General features: G+C 33.3%; 2 protein-coding genes across 2 annotated transcripts; one reads left to right on the top strand and one right to left on the bottom strand.

The window, feature by feature from the left end:
• Positions 1-2,063: 2,063 nt before the first annotated feature.
• Positions 2,064-7,426, bottom strand: LOC146145587 (large ribosomal subunit protein uL24-like). Its single transcript, XM_083389623.1, has 4 exons — positions 7,395-7,426; positions 7,026-7,193; positions 2,924-3,064; positions 2,064-2,231 (listed from the first exon to the last, which is right to left on the bottom strand). The coding sequence occupies exons 2-4, from the start codon at positions 7,191-7,193 to the stop codon at positions 2,103-2,105; spliced, it is 438 nt and encodes a 145-aa protein (XP_083245749.1). The 5' UTR covers positions 7,395-7,426; the 3' UTR covers positions 2,064-2,102.
• Positions 7,427-8,372: 946 nt separating this feature from the next.
• LOC146145586 (clathrin light chain B-like) lies at positions 8,373-14,482 on the top strand. The gene is made up of 5 exons (XM_083389463.1): positions 8,373-8,554; positions 9,348-9,446; positions 9,857-10,072; positions 10,695-10,806; positions 13,150-14,482. The coding sequence occupies exons 1-5, from the start codon at positions 8,431-8,433 to the stop codon at positions 13,337-13,339; spliced, it is 741 nt and encodes a 246-aa protein (XP_083245589.1). The 5' UTR covers positions 8,373-8,430; the 3' UTR covers positions 13,340-14,482.
• The last annotated feature ends 358 nt before the right edge of the window (positions 14,483-14,840 follow it).

Here is a 14,840-nt window from a genome sequence, read left to right as displayed (position 1 = left end):
GTTTCTGGTGGATGGTGTTATTACTGGTATTTAGCTTAGGGTATACAACATGGAAATTTGTAACTATGTGCACTATGAATTGCAGTAAACCTTATTCATTAAATTTACTTAGGTCAGCAGTTAACCGCTTTGGTAAAATATGGAATATCAATGTTTTGTTACACCTCAAATAATTCCAGAATGTCTGTACCTAGTTTTAACGTAATAACAACAAGAACTAAACTAAAACGGGGATAACCCTTATTTTTAATTTCCCGGCAGTTTTAACGGATGACCAAATTTGTTAAAAGCGTAAGGTATTTATGAATGTGTTTTTGCGGGTTTTAGTGAAGAAATAAAAATGAACGTACATTGCTTAATTACTGCACTAGATAAAATAACCGGCGTCGCCCAGGTTAAATAGAGTTTCTAACCTGCAATTTGGGCAAATATTTGCGAAATCAACCAGAATTTTGCGTGGTCAAACAAACTGAAACAATCCATGCTGTGTTCATTGCGTCACTATTGTATATTACGTTATTCTTTGAAACAGGGCGGTGGAGGCGGTAAGGCAAACGGCCAACATATATCACCCTTGAAGTAGGACTAAATAGCCATACACGTCCAGGAAATTTAAAGTTAATATAATTTTTCTAAAAAATGGAATACGGGCTTTACAGCAGTGACACCGTTAAACTTTTCCGGTTCAGGTTCAGTCCGGACTCCGGGTTTAAGGATTTTTTCGGAAGCCGATTCAATTACGGTTTCGGTTGGACTAAATTTATTTTCAAATCCGGTTTATTAAGTTCCGGTTCGGATAAAATATGACACGCGTTACACCCAAAAATGTGGGTCAATAAATGTAAAGAATATATATGAAATTGTCACTCGTATTTAATGTAAGTTTCGCAACATATTAAAAAATCAAGCAGTTTTTTATTTAAATATCTCCAAAATAAAAAAATCAACGTTTTATCATATTTTTATAAAATTTCAAACATGGTATAACTTGATTCTGTAAAATACAAGTTGTGACGTCATGCGGATGTAAACCGCTTTCTTGACATATTTGGGTTCGGTTAAGGTTCAGGTTTCTTTAAATATTCGTTTCAGTTCCGGTTCGACTCCTTGAAATTGTTTAGGTTTGGTTACGGTTCCCAAACAGATGGCTCAAAACCTATTCATAAAGATCCGGTTCGACTCCCTGCCTTACAGTCGGAGCTGGATTAAGCAAATTGGTTGAAGTCAGGAGTGACTTTATTTTTTCGACCGATGTCGAATTCTGGTTGTTTTTAATTTTACCTTAACTCTACTGAGTTCGTTAGCGCATACAAATTCTTAATTGATAAATTGGTTTGGTTAGTCTATTGAAGGCTTAAAGAGTAAGTGAAACCCCCCAAAAAGATAAATCAATTCAAAATAATAAAATATGTCGCTGATCAAACATTCGTTGAAGAACAGTGTCGACTGTAGACAACAAGGAGTGCGAGTGTCTGATAATATTGGATCGGAGGCGATCCCCGATGCCAAATAGCAGTATCGGTATTCGACTGATTCTAGCTGTGGTATCAGTGCCCATTCGATTCCAAATTAAAAAGGAAGGGGAGCCATAGTTTGTGATCACACGCGCTGATTTTACTTAATAAAACAAATTAATCAGTATTGGATAGCAAGCGGAAACAAACCAACTTAATAACGTTTAAACGTAGTTTAATCAAACCTATTCTGCTTTTGCATAGTAATGACGTCATTACCGGAAATGGTATCAGAATGCGAAACTTTTCTTCCAAAATATCGGGATAGAACGTAAAGTATCCGGAAATCACAACTGGGATAGTTGACGAGAACATGTGGTTTAGTATTTTTTTGAATATTGTACAAAGTCACCTAAATAAGATCTCGTACTGCCTTTCAGTTTTAGAAACCCGGCACTAAAATAGTCCGTATTCTGTTCGCGAGACAAAATCAACTAAATAAGATTGCGGGAATGCCGTTCAATGTTGAGAAACCCTGTACAGAAAAGTCCCCTCACACTGAACCAATTTGTGCTTTTCTTTCTGTAGTAAACTCATACAATAACACACTTATTGTACGGGAGAACTTGTATTGAGTGCAGACACAGTTTAGGATTCCATAGCTTGGATGCTTTCCTCCGTGTGTTTGCCCTTCTCCAAGTCTACCCTCCTTGAGTTTGCCTTGTGGTCCAGGATTCGCTTGCGATCTTTGTCCAGCTTCAGCTTGGTGATGACAACCTTTAACACAAAATAGGTATTATATTCATATAATTCAGGTATATCAAACTATCTTTATTCACCAAACATTTTCCAATAGTTAACAAAACCATAAAAACAATAATCAAAATCAAATCAATTGCATGCAAAGGATTTAGGGAAAACATGATATCTAAGCTTTGAAAATAAGAGTAGTTCTGTTATTTTTAGTCGTTGAAACAAACTATTTTCAACTTTTCATAACTTGAAAAACAATTTGATCATTTCACTCTTACAAAAACGAATGCTATAAAACTATTTTTTTCTGTGGTATCCATATGTCTGAGAAAAATATAGTTGGATAAGATATTTCTGCTGACTCTATAGAACAAAATATAAAGAAAACTGCGAAAATCGCCCACAAAGAAACCATGTAACGCTGAATAAATAGGGGTTACAAAAACCAAACAAAATGATATCTCTGGGGATAGAAGTTGACAGTCAGCCAATCTAAAAAGTTTGCAGCCAAATGCATTGCTTCATAGTCAGGCACCAGGGTTTATGGCAATTAAATTTGTGACAATAGGCAAATCCAGTGTTAGATATGCCACACACTTTCAAATGGTTGCATAAAACGTTAAGCGACAGCTAAAATTAACATTTGTGTTCCCTTAAATATATTTTTTTGTTAGTAGTTGATAGGTACAGGTTTAACTGGATTTCTTATCTTATACCTTGCTTGGGTGAATTCCAACATGGACAGTTGCACCGTTGGCTTTTTCACGCTGGATTCTTTCAACATGAATGACATATTTTTTGCGGTAAACTTGGATTACTTTTCCAATTTGTTGTCCCTTGAAATGTCCTCGCACAATCTGCAAAATACAACAAATGTTTTTCAGAGAGTCTAGTTAGACAGTAAATGACATAGTATATTTTGGTTTATGGAATTGTTAACAAGGATATGAAAATAAAAACGTATAATATCATAAAAAATAGAAATGTACATGAACAAAAAACTTGACAAACATTACAACATTTACAAAAAAAATTATCAAATAAAGTTATTAAAAAACTAAAACTAATATCAATCTGCAAATACATCACTTAAAACAGCATATATTGCATGGTCAACATAATTAATATTTTATTACGGAACAGAAAACACTTTACTTAAGCTGCACCAAAGATTATCAAACAATCAATTCAAAGTTATTTAAAATCATTTGCGTTCATGTCACCAGGTAAAACAACTAAAAAGAAACTACAAGTTTGCCCAAAGCTGCAACCAGATGTAGAAAGTATGGCAAGTGCATATTTTATTTTTTTTTAGACTAAACCTGCACCCAGATTTGTTTTAGTTTGTATGCACAACCTAATTTGTCAATTGCACACCAACATATGGGATTCCTATTGATAACTAATTTATATAGATTGTGGGTTTCCAAATCTCTGGTGTTCACAAAACAATGATTAAAAAAATTTGGCAGTAAATATCCTACAACTCCGTAAAAGTGCATGAAATACAAAGTGGAATCTAATTATCAGTGCTCAATAACCCATCTGGAAAGATGTCACAGCCTGCATTTCATAATTTGCGGCCGTCGAAGATTGACCAAAATATGACAATCTATGCCTAAAAGACGCTATTTTTTTAAATTGACTAGGCTAAGCATTCCAATGGCTCAGTAAAAGTGACGTCACATTTATTCACTCATCACTCGTGTATGACCGAAAATGTGTCACCTTAAATCAGGCCTGCATAACTAAAATGGTACAAGGACCACAACAAGCACAAAAAAAAATTGGCGGGCCGCATACGGAAGTTGCATAACATTTTTCAACGCTAGTTTATAGGACATATATAATATAATGCATTATATAGAATCCCCTGCAAAACACTAAAAACGCACAGTTCTGCGTTTTGGTCACCCATCAGTGGACAACAGTCATGTGTATAGTGAAGTCAAATTAGGCAATATCGAGTAATATTGCACATTAAATGCAACACTATCAAACTTTTTTAAATATTTAGCTGCGCCGCACACCAACCAAAAATTGCTCAGTGCTTCAAGTATTCTATGAACGCTGTAAACCTGTAAGTTTATTATGGAGTCAAACCATATCAAATCAACACACCCATATGACATGACCTCCTTCAATTTTATTCAAATTTAACATGAATAAAGTAGTTGTCATTAATATGGGATTTACCAAATTTCAGCCCGATCGGTCGAGAAATGTAGGAGTAATGATAGAGGAAAGTTTTTGCATAAATTCCACACGAGGGCGTACTTTTAGCATTGTTTTGTTGATAACTTTGACTGGAAAATGACAAAAGCTTTTGTAATATATCAAAAGAAAGGTTAGAATGTATAGCATGCTACTTATTGGGTTATAAATATTGCTTCAGACCAGAAAAAATATTATAGGTGATTTTGTACTTGAAGTTTCAGGGGGTAATCAGATGACCCCGGACATAAAAATATTATAATTTTTTTTTTCAGACAAATTGTTTAATTACTTCTTTTTCATAAAACATCAACATTTTAGTGGGGTTTTGTCCAATATATTTATAAAAAATATGTTATTTCAACGGGGTCTGTAGTAATAAAAATCTGAAAGTTGCATTTGCAAAGAAAAAACAGTTATAAAGATTAAGGAAAAAAGATTGAAAGGAAAAATAAAAATTACATTAGACTCTTTGTTATTAAGTAATGAATAAAGAAGGTATCATTTTTAAGCTGTGCTGGCAGGCAGTTCAACAGCAAACTAGTGACAGAAAAAACTTATAATGGCTTGCAGATTAGGCCTAAACAATAACATATTGTACATATATATATTTTTTTAGTAATCTTTAAAATGAACTGTGACATTGGATCATTGCTAAATGAAGATAGCAACTTCTAGTAAAGAGACAATTTCTGAGTTAACAACTGAGGAGCTTAAAATTATAAGAAGAAGGTGTAGACTTACAGACAATCTTACAACCCTGTGTGTTGTCAAACAACAAAGTATTTACAACGTTATGCATATCATAACAAAGCTTGCTGTGACCTATTCAGCAGGCACAAAAATAATGAAAAATGTTAGAAAAATTTATCTTCAGTTTCTGTTTGGAACATCCATATTTTAATCTGGTGCCAGGAAAAAAATTCTGCCATCGTTATCTGTTTCTGAAGGTTTTTTTACAGTAGAAAAGCACAAAGTTCTTTAATCTGTAGTGCTTAAACTATTTCAAAATAAAATTCCCATTGTTAAAAAAGTAGTGTGTTTACAGATGGTGCTGCTGGACAATATAAAATCAGAAAAAATCTTCTAAATCTAATGTGTTAACAAGACTTTAATTTATATGTTAAATGGCAAAGGACCATGTGATGGGTTAAGGTGGAACTGTAAAAAGATTGGCTGCTCGGGCAAGTCTGCAGAAAATTGGAAAACATTGTATACAAACCCCAAAAGAGAGATGCCTGATCAAATATCTGCAATATTAATTTTTCATTTGTATTGAAAAAGGAAGTAGAAAAAGAATGTACATGGTTAAGAAGAGATTTAAATTGGCTAAATTACAATTTGTGGAACCCAAAAGTACCACTGCTTTATTCCAGAGGAATCTTGCCAGACTTACATCAAGGTGTCTGAATTTTCAGCATGTTTAGATTATTAAAAGGTCTGGATTTGTGACATTCCTTAAAACAACTATTACACTGGGATGAGCAAAGGGGGTTTGTTACTTGCAAATACAACAACCAATGGTGGCTTTCCTGTATTTTAGACCTATTGAAGAAATCAGATGAAGTGATGGTTACTTTTCTACAAGTTTATCCATCAGCGGCCACAGAAAGAATTTGTTAATTGACCAGCAAAGAACAACAAAATGCATAACATGTCTTAAATATGTTAAGCAAAAAACAAAATTTGACTACAGAAATGTTGAGTGGAATTTTGTTTTGTACTTGCAATTTAGTTAGGTCCAATGAAGAAATGGCTCAGAAAGTGACAATGTATGTCATAGATAAATTTCCATAATTGAATAAAAGCAAAGAACACCATACCAATTTTCCTGCTAGTTACCAAACAAATATAACTCTTTACCCTAAAGAAAAAAAATCGTAAAATAAAAGTATCAGAAGTGCCCGTTTCAACGGTTACATTTTTTTAAATGTTTACCATGTAGGGGTTATGTCAGATACTTATGTTCAAAAGATCCTTTTTAGGCCTTTAAGGCACAAAATTACCTTTCAAAGGATACATTACATGTTAATCTAGCTTTTGTATATCCAAAGATATGGCTGTTTTTATGCAGAAACAGCGCCCTCGAGTGGAAAATATGCATATTTTTAAAACCTAAATAACTTTGCAAATACACAACAGACTAGAATAAAATTTGGCACACATCTTCAATTAAAGTTCCTTTACATATATTTTAATTTTTGTTAGAATCTGAGAAGGTCATGTCAAAAAAGTAACTTTTTTGTGTTGATTTGACATGGTTTGACTCTATGACGCAACTTACAACGTTCAGTAGCCTGGTGGTTTATTTTCAGCCGCGCAAGTTCAAGTCGAAATTTTATTTTCAGCCACGCATTTTTTCAGCTGAAAAAACATCTCCCACGCACAATATCCAAAGTTTCCAATCTGGGGTTAAGCAATTTTATTTAATATAATAAAACTTGAACACCCCCTAACTCAAACCCGACTCCCTAACACAAATATTGTGTGTTACTTTAATAATTATTTCAATGCTGTGGTAGGATTCTAGAACAGCGCCCAAAAATCCTTCATAATTTAGAAATGGTGTCAATTCAGTGAATGCGCTATAAAAACACAAATTACCTGGACTTCGTCATCTTTTCTGATGGGCATACTACGGACGGAGTATTTCGTCCTTAATTCCTTTGAAAGAGGAGCTCCCATAAACTTCCTCCTGATGTGGGACGGAGCATTGAAATACTCCTTCCTATTCTTCCGGCGTGATGAGGTCTTGAGCTTGTTAAACTTCATCTGAACGAACATAAACGGATTTAGATTTGAAAAGTAGGGTTACATTGAAAGCTGTATGTAACATCTCATGTCCATTATAGGATAATATTCACTTGTTGAAGGATAAGGTTACGTCTGAGATGTCATAGAAAGTATATTAAGGTGTCAAATAAGCTTGGATCATAAAGATATTGTCAGATAAAAACTAAATATTACTTCTACCTTGCCTCTCTGCGTTGAAAAGGCCGGTGTTTTGCATTCATCCGGGATGTTTAGTAGTGCTTAGTCACAAATGATGACTACGCAATATGAGAAAAACGAAATTGCAGGTTGGTCTTCTTTATTGAAAAAACAACCAAGAAAACTAAGATGTTCTAAAAAAATGATAATCTAAGAAGAATTTCAAACATAGTTTCGTATTTTTTTTCAAATTTTTAAATCAGGTTAAGGAATAAATTATTCTTTTCGTAATAAGAACAGCAAATTTCGGAATTTTTATACTATTTTTCATTAGATTTAAACAAAAAAAAAGATAAATAGTAGGGGTAATTTTGATTTTTCAGTTAATTGTTATGAACCCTCATTCCGTTGAAGTTTTTGATTTTAATAAAACGCTTTTCATATTTTTTTGTCTATGTTTGAATGACGTCATGTCAGGTGGCCAACAATTCGGGTTACGCTTGATTGAACGCAACGTTCCATTTGCTTTGGCTTGGTTTTTAGTTTGTTCTGAAGTCCGTTTAGGAAATCGTACCAGTCACCGCAAATACCGTACTCGCGTGGCTATTTTCCGAAATATACTGATGTATAACCGTGTAAATATGATATTTAGTTAGGGAATAATCTCTGATTTATGTTTTAAATCGAAAAATAGATCCATCTTAAAACTTAAATTCGATGTAAATAATTTATTGAAGTTCAACGATATATCTAAAAAAAATGTTTGAAATTGTCAACTTGAAACACATTATTGTTCATTTTAACTCTTAGTTTACACTGTTAACTTGCTATAGTAGAATTTATTTAGAAGAAACCATTAAAAGTTGTTGCGCAACACAATCAATTTTATTTTTTACAACTCGTTTTGTTACTGTATAAAAAGTGGTATGATTCTGGACCAGCGCCAAAATATTACAAAACCATTTTTTAGTAAATGAAAACCACTTTAATACAAACCACTTTAACATTTCATTTAGGTCTCATTGTAGTTAATTTGTACATAATACTCGACCCTTGCTAAATTTACCTCCACTTCCAAATGGCTGATTTATTTGATACCGACTTCATGGAACAACAGACGGAAGCAGCGCCACCAGCTGCAGCTGTAGTTGAAGAAGATCCCGCGGCTGCTTTTCTTGCGCAACAACAAGACGAAATTGCTGGTATTTAAAGTTTTTAATTTTTCATTGTTTTTAAATTTTTCATCAGTCTATGAATTACCCCATTATTTAACTATTATATAGAAAGTTTTGTAGAATCTTTTCTGGAGAATAGCCCATCGGTCTGGTGAATAATTGTTTTTCAGTTGATAGATTACTACAATTGTAAATACTTGTCAGTAAGTTTACAGTTAATAAAATAATTTTGTTCATATTTGTGGGCAATCATTAATTACCTAAATTTAATAACTAGATTCAAGTTAACTGGTGGTCACTAAAATGAATTTTAACTTGTCAATCTATATATTTGTTTCTTTGTTTATAAGACTTGCTTTTGGCCATTGTAGTTTTAAACAAATGTGAAAATAACTATGTTTAGAAGGAGATGTTAGAATTGGTTGGTAATTTGCAAGGAAAGAAAAAGGTTAACAACCACTGCCTTAAACAATAAATTAATTTGTGCGATAAGTAATATTGCTGTTTTCTTAAAGTTGGAACTTATGTCAAGCTCTTACAGATTAATTTTGATTGACATCTCTGTATTTTTCTAAATCAGGAACTTAAAAAAACAATGTGGGCTAGTTGTATTTCAAAGTTGAAAAGTTCTGGAGCAACCTGTAATATTTTGCTTGAAATTTAGACTAATAACTGTAAAAAACAATTGAAAAAAATGCAAAAGATGATTGTTAACTAGGTTAAATTTATATTTAACAAGTAAAAAAATGTTTTTTTAATTTTATTGTTTCTGCCTTAGATTCAAATTTACACTTATTCTTATAATCCCAATTTTTGACAGGACTTGAAAACGACATACTTGGTGATGCACCAGCTGCCGAAGAACCTGTTTATAATGGCTATGGAAATGATTTCTTAGCTAACGATGCTCCTGCGAATGGTAAAATAAAACATGAATCTTTACATTTATGAACTTGTACAATAATACAACCCTATACTGTTTGTGTATTATGTTTAGAGATCGACCGATATCCCTTTTTTGGACCGATACCGAAACCCGATACCAATTTTTTTTTATATAACTGGGATATGTTCAAAACTTGAATTAATTGAAAATAAAATCTAATTAATGTTTTAGTTGTACGGATATATCGGTAGAAGCCAAATTTTGGCCGATAAACCGATTTATCGGTTTATTTCTAATTATGTTATCATGAGTTTTTGAAAATTTAGATTAAGTTCACTCTATGTTTGTTTATTCGCCTTGTTTTTTTTTATTTAGTTTAGTAATTGTTTAATTCAGGCTTGTTTATTTTGTTGTTGTGAATGACGATGGTGCTTTTTCTTCAGATGACTTTTTCAATGCACCTCAGCAGTCCGAAGTTCCAATGACAAATGGTGGCGATGAATTCGGGATGGGTAATGGCGAACAGGAAGAAATAATGGACCCATCGATGGCATATGCGGCCATCGCAGCCGCAGATGCCCGACTCGACCAACTGAGATCGGAGCCCGAGAAAATTCGACTGTGGAGGGAAGAAAACACAAAACTTTTAACTGAGAAAGGTCAGTTTGTGTGGTTGCTGACGTTTTTACATGATTCAAATCTTTGAATATCTATGCCACCATAGCCGCCGAACTTTCAAAATTTCAAAGCTTTATTTTCTAAACAGTGCAAAAATGCTTGCTAATCAAATAAAAAATGTGACAGCTCTTAAATAACAGCTTTTGTGCTGTTGTACAATATCATAAACAAACCATTTTGCCTTGTATGACTTTTTCACAGCATATTTAGGCCTAAAAAGTTTCCTTTAAAGTTGGCAAACATTTCATTAAATCGTGGTAATTCAGAAAAAGTTTTAAATAGGTCTCAGGTTCTTAACTGCCGGGCCATCAACAATTTACGCAGAACTTTAAGAAGTGAGCCACTGAGTATTTTCAAAACATTAGTGGGCCACGACCATTAAATGGTTAAGAACCCTTGCTTTAGGTGACATTAGACTACAGGGATTTATTTTGCACACTTGTTGAGTGCCTAACTTGGTCAAATTCCCAAACGTTTTAATGCCCTGTCAAAAGTCCAGAGTGTCCAAAAGTGAGCCTATGTGTGCCACTATCTGCTGTGTATAAGTCATAACAGTGAATATTGCCTATTGCAAGTTTTAAATTTGCCATTCTAATCTTTCAGACCAAGAATCTGAACAAAAACAACAGGAGTGGTTAGCGCAGGCCGAGAAGGAGCTTAAGGAGTGGGAACGAAACCGCCAGGAGCAACTCGAAAAAACCAAAGAAAGCAACAGGTTGGTAATTGTTTCATTATTTTTGTGGTGTTTGTTAAGCTTTTTCATGTTTTTTGGAAAAATATATAAAAGTATATATAAACATTTATGATTTTTCATGTCAAATTTTATTTATCCGTTATAAATAAATGTCTTTTTTTATATATATGTTTAAATTTTTTTCTAATCGTTGGTCTGTTATGGTGTAAAAATGGTGAACTGTTGTTTCTATTGTACCTGCTCCATCAGGGTGTTCTTGATGACAAAACTAGTGTGTTACTTGTGATGCTACCACCATTCTATAAAGCCTTTTAAGAACCTAATTTCCTAATACTCTTATCTTATTTTAAATACATCCTGAAAAATGTTACCCGTGGCTATGATTTTTTTATTTCAATGCATGACAAAATCTTTTCTCAAATGATGCAGGATTGCAAATGAAGCCTTCATCAAAGAAAGGTATACAAGCTGCCCTAGCTTGCTATTGTAATATGCAAGGTGTTAGTTGTTGTGGTTTCTGTTAAGCTTGCACACAAAACAACTTTTGTAGACTTTTTTTAGTAGTTTTTTTGCATGGCCATAGCCATTGGACAGTGGTATTTATTCTACAGGCAGTGGGGTATTGGCTTTGGTGTGCTTTTTATAAATTGGTTCAACACATCATCTATTTTTCTCTGTTTTGAACTGTATATGTAAATTTATTTTAACAGACAAGGTTCATATTGAAAAATAACCTAAAACCACTAAAATAGCTTTATCGTTTTGAAACAAAGCAAGAATTATTGCTCGTAAAAGGTATCCTAAACCGTTTTAAAGGTGTTGTTGACATCTATTTTATTTTTGGCTTAAAAAAACATTCAACCAGGCTAGACATTCTGAGAGGTACACTTCAATTTTGCTTGACATACATTACACTCATTGTTGGCTACAAATCAATACAACCAAGCAAACAGATCATTATTCTATATGGTGATTGTTAATCACTTTTACCTACAAAATGTCTAAAATTAAAAAAAAACAAGGACCAATGCAAAACTAACATAAACAAAAATATTTAGAGGGTGCAGGTAAAAACAAATTTTAGGATACCATTATCTGTCAGTGCACCAGACATTTGATATAATTCTACACTTAATTTGCGTTTATTTATTTAGGTAGTCTCTTTTAGTTGAATCCTAAAGCTAGACAATTTAAAATTTTGATTCAAGCTAAAAAGTGTTTTTTTGTTTCAATATTTTTTTTTTTGAGGGTTTGCAAAATGTTTGACTGTGGTTCAATTTGGGTTTCTATTTGGTGACACTGCACTGCATGTATGTAATGTACAGAGACCACAAAATATTGATTATTTGGTGGTAGGGTTTGCCATATATTGTTGCTTTAAACCTTTGTTGGTTCTTTAATATTTTGCATGGTGTGTCGTTTTATTGGTGATTTTAGATCCTATCAAGCTTTATGTTTTAGTTTTTAGTTATCTTGTGTTTCCAAATTACCACACTGTTATTACTGGAGAAAACATTAGTTAGGTAAAATAATACAAATGGCTTTCTAAAATTGAATATGTTTGTAAATGTCTTTTAACTAAAGTTTAAGTCACACAAGTTATAATTACGTATTTTACAACAAGACACTGTTTTAATGTTAAAAATGAATATAGATAAGGTCCCAGGATAAAATTATAGAAACTTTTGAGTGTGAATGAAAAGAAAATTTTAATATGAGCTGTTACCATTGCCTTTCGGCTAAGTTCGGTTTTTATCCTGAAAAGTCCTAAAGTAACTATCAGTCAATGTAACTTTCCATTTTGGGGGAATATTGTCTGGAGGTTGTAATTAGACTCGGAATGAATATCAATGCCCAATGCCCATACAGGAGTAGGTAGCATTTTGTTCACGGTTCTTCTAACTATCTATTGTAAATGGTATATAAAGCCTGGGTAAAGTATCTGTAGCTAGATGAGTAGATGTGTTAGTAGTGTTGCTTTTTTATTTGTGCCTGTGTCTTTTATTTTCGATTGGTCTCGAAGAAAGTCAGTTCTATTACATAAAGCAGTGTTTCTCAACCTTTGGGTCGCGACCCAAAATTAGGCCGTTGTTTAATTCAGCTGGATCGCCGGCTGCAGTAGTTTACACGTGTTTATAATTAGTTATTTAGATCCAAGACAAGACTTCTTTAAAATTAGGAAACTAGATGGCTCATGTTAATTACATTCAAATTTATTTGTGCTTTCCGTCTTATGTTTTTTTCACATAGTTGACAAGCTTCACTATTATATTTACGCTTATAGTATTTGGGTCGCCGTGAAGAAAGGTTGAGACACTCTGACAAAAGCCTTAGACTAACTGAATACTGTTCTAACTCCTCTAGGAAAGCGGAAGAGCAATTCATCAAGGAGCGAGACCAGTCCAACCCAGGCTCAGAGTGGGAACGTGTGTCAAAGCTGTGTGACTTCAATCCAAAAGTTTCTAAAGGCAGCAAAGACGTCTCTCGCATGCGCTCTTCACTTTTGCATCTAAAGCAAAATCCCCGCCCAGTTTCTGTCCCTGAGGCCAAGTGACCTTGACCAATTGTTTAAGGTCATACTGCTCGACCTTGACTATGCTGTCAAGGTCAAACTGCTTGACAGAGTAAAAGTTTTACACTAGCATTGTTTGTTATGCTAACTACCACCATGATTAAATAATCTTGACCATGATTTTTGATATTTAAGATAACCATTTGTGTAGTAATTCGCATTCAACCATAAAATATAAAGCGCTTTTCTATTATTTTTGTTATTAAGTGACGATCCAAAGGTATCTTTACAATCTTGAATGGAGAATCCTATATTTTATTAAAGTATACTGTTTTCCGATATTGTTTTTTTTGTTAGCATCTTTTCCAAATCTGTGTGAAACTAGCGGTAAGGTTGCATATATTCAAACTACAATGCTTTTACGAACTGAGAAATGTTGTTTTACTAGGGTATTATTCTGTTTTTGCATAATATCCAAACCCACCACTCAGAAATGGAGCACAAAATTGTTTTAAATTAATATTCCAGTTCTAGCAAATTCAGCCTCTATTCAAAGCTAAATCTAAGCAATAGAAAGTTATTGGTTAGTTGCTGATTGTGCAATTTTTGTTCTTTCATTCCTCCTCATATATCAGTCGATCGATTGTGTAGGAAACATTCATCCCCATGTACCTGAAAGATTTTGCTGCGTTTTTAATACCATTTATGTCTTTAATGTCTGTTTTCATCAACAATATACAGGCTCATGTTATATCAATAGTAATTCAAAGTCTTAAAAAACAAAAATATTTTAAAAAGTTGATTTTTTTTTCGCTCTACACCTGTACTTCACTTGTAAAATTATATGCCTCCGAAGTTTGTTATTTACTGAATTTTATTGTCAAGAAACTGTACTAGATTGCTCTCTTTTGGCAAGCTTTTAGGCGATGAACAAATTGTTTGCATGTCACCATTACGGTTTACAACATATTTGCAGCGTAATTGAAATATTGATCGGTGCCCCAGTATGTATTGCTGAGCAATGTCTGTGGTGATTTGCATTTATTGACCTGCCTAGCTAATTGCAGAAACTATGTGACCCTCTCTTGCAAGAAAATCGATAAAATTGTCTGCAAATCATTTCCATTCGTGTAGCTCCACTATATGTGTAGATTTTGATGTTAATACATATGAATATGTCATGTATTGTTTTTGTGGAATTTGTACCAGCAAATTAGCATGCAGATTCACATAAATAACTTTATTTTTTGAAGAACTTTAAGCATTACCTAGAATTGAAATGTGGGCAAGAGCACAACCTTTTTCAGTTCGCGACCCAGTCTTTGCTACAAGGAGGTATTAACATATTACAAAAGAAATAATGTTTCCACATGCAATTCATTATTATTAAGAAACTTGTATTTTGAATATTTTATTAGCGTCATAAGGTATAGCCACTTAGTCTGTTGTTGCACTGAATGTAAATGTCGACCTGAACTTCTGAACAGTAACATTTTAAAACACTCTAGCACAGCTAGCAATTCAGGTCAGACACAATTAACAG

This window comes from Ascidiella aspersa, chromosome 5, assembly GCF_963924565.1.
Source record: "Ascidiella aspersa chromosome 5, kaAscAspe10.2, whole genome shotgun sequence".
In the NCBI taxonomy this organism is placed as follows: Eukaryota; Metazoa; Chordata; class Ascidiacea; order Phlebobranchia; family Ascidiidae; genus Ascidiella; species Ascidiella aspersa.
The sequence above is the reverse complement of the archived record's forward strand: the minus strand, read 5'-3'. Positions and strand labels throughout refer to the sequence as shown.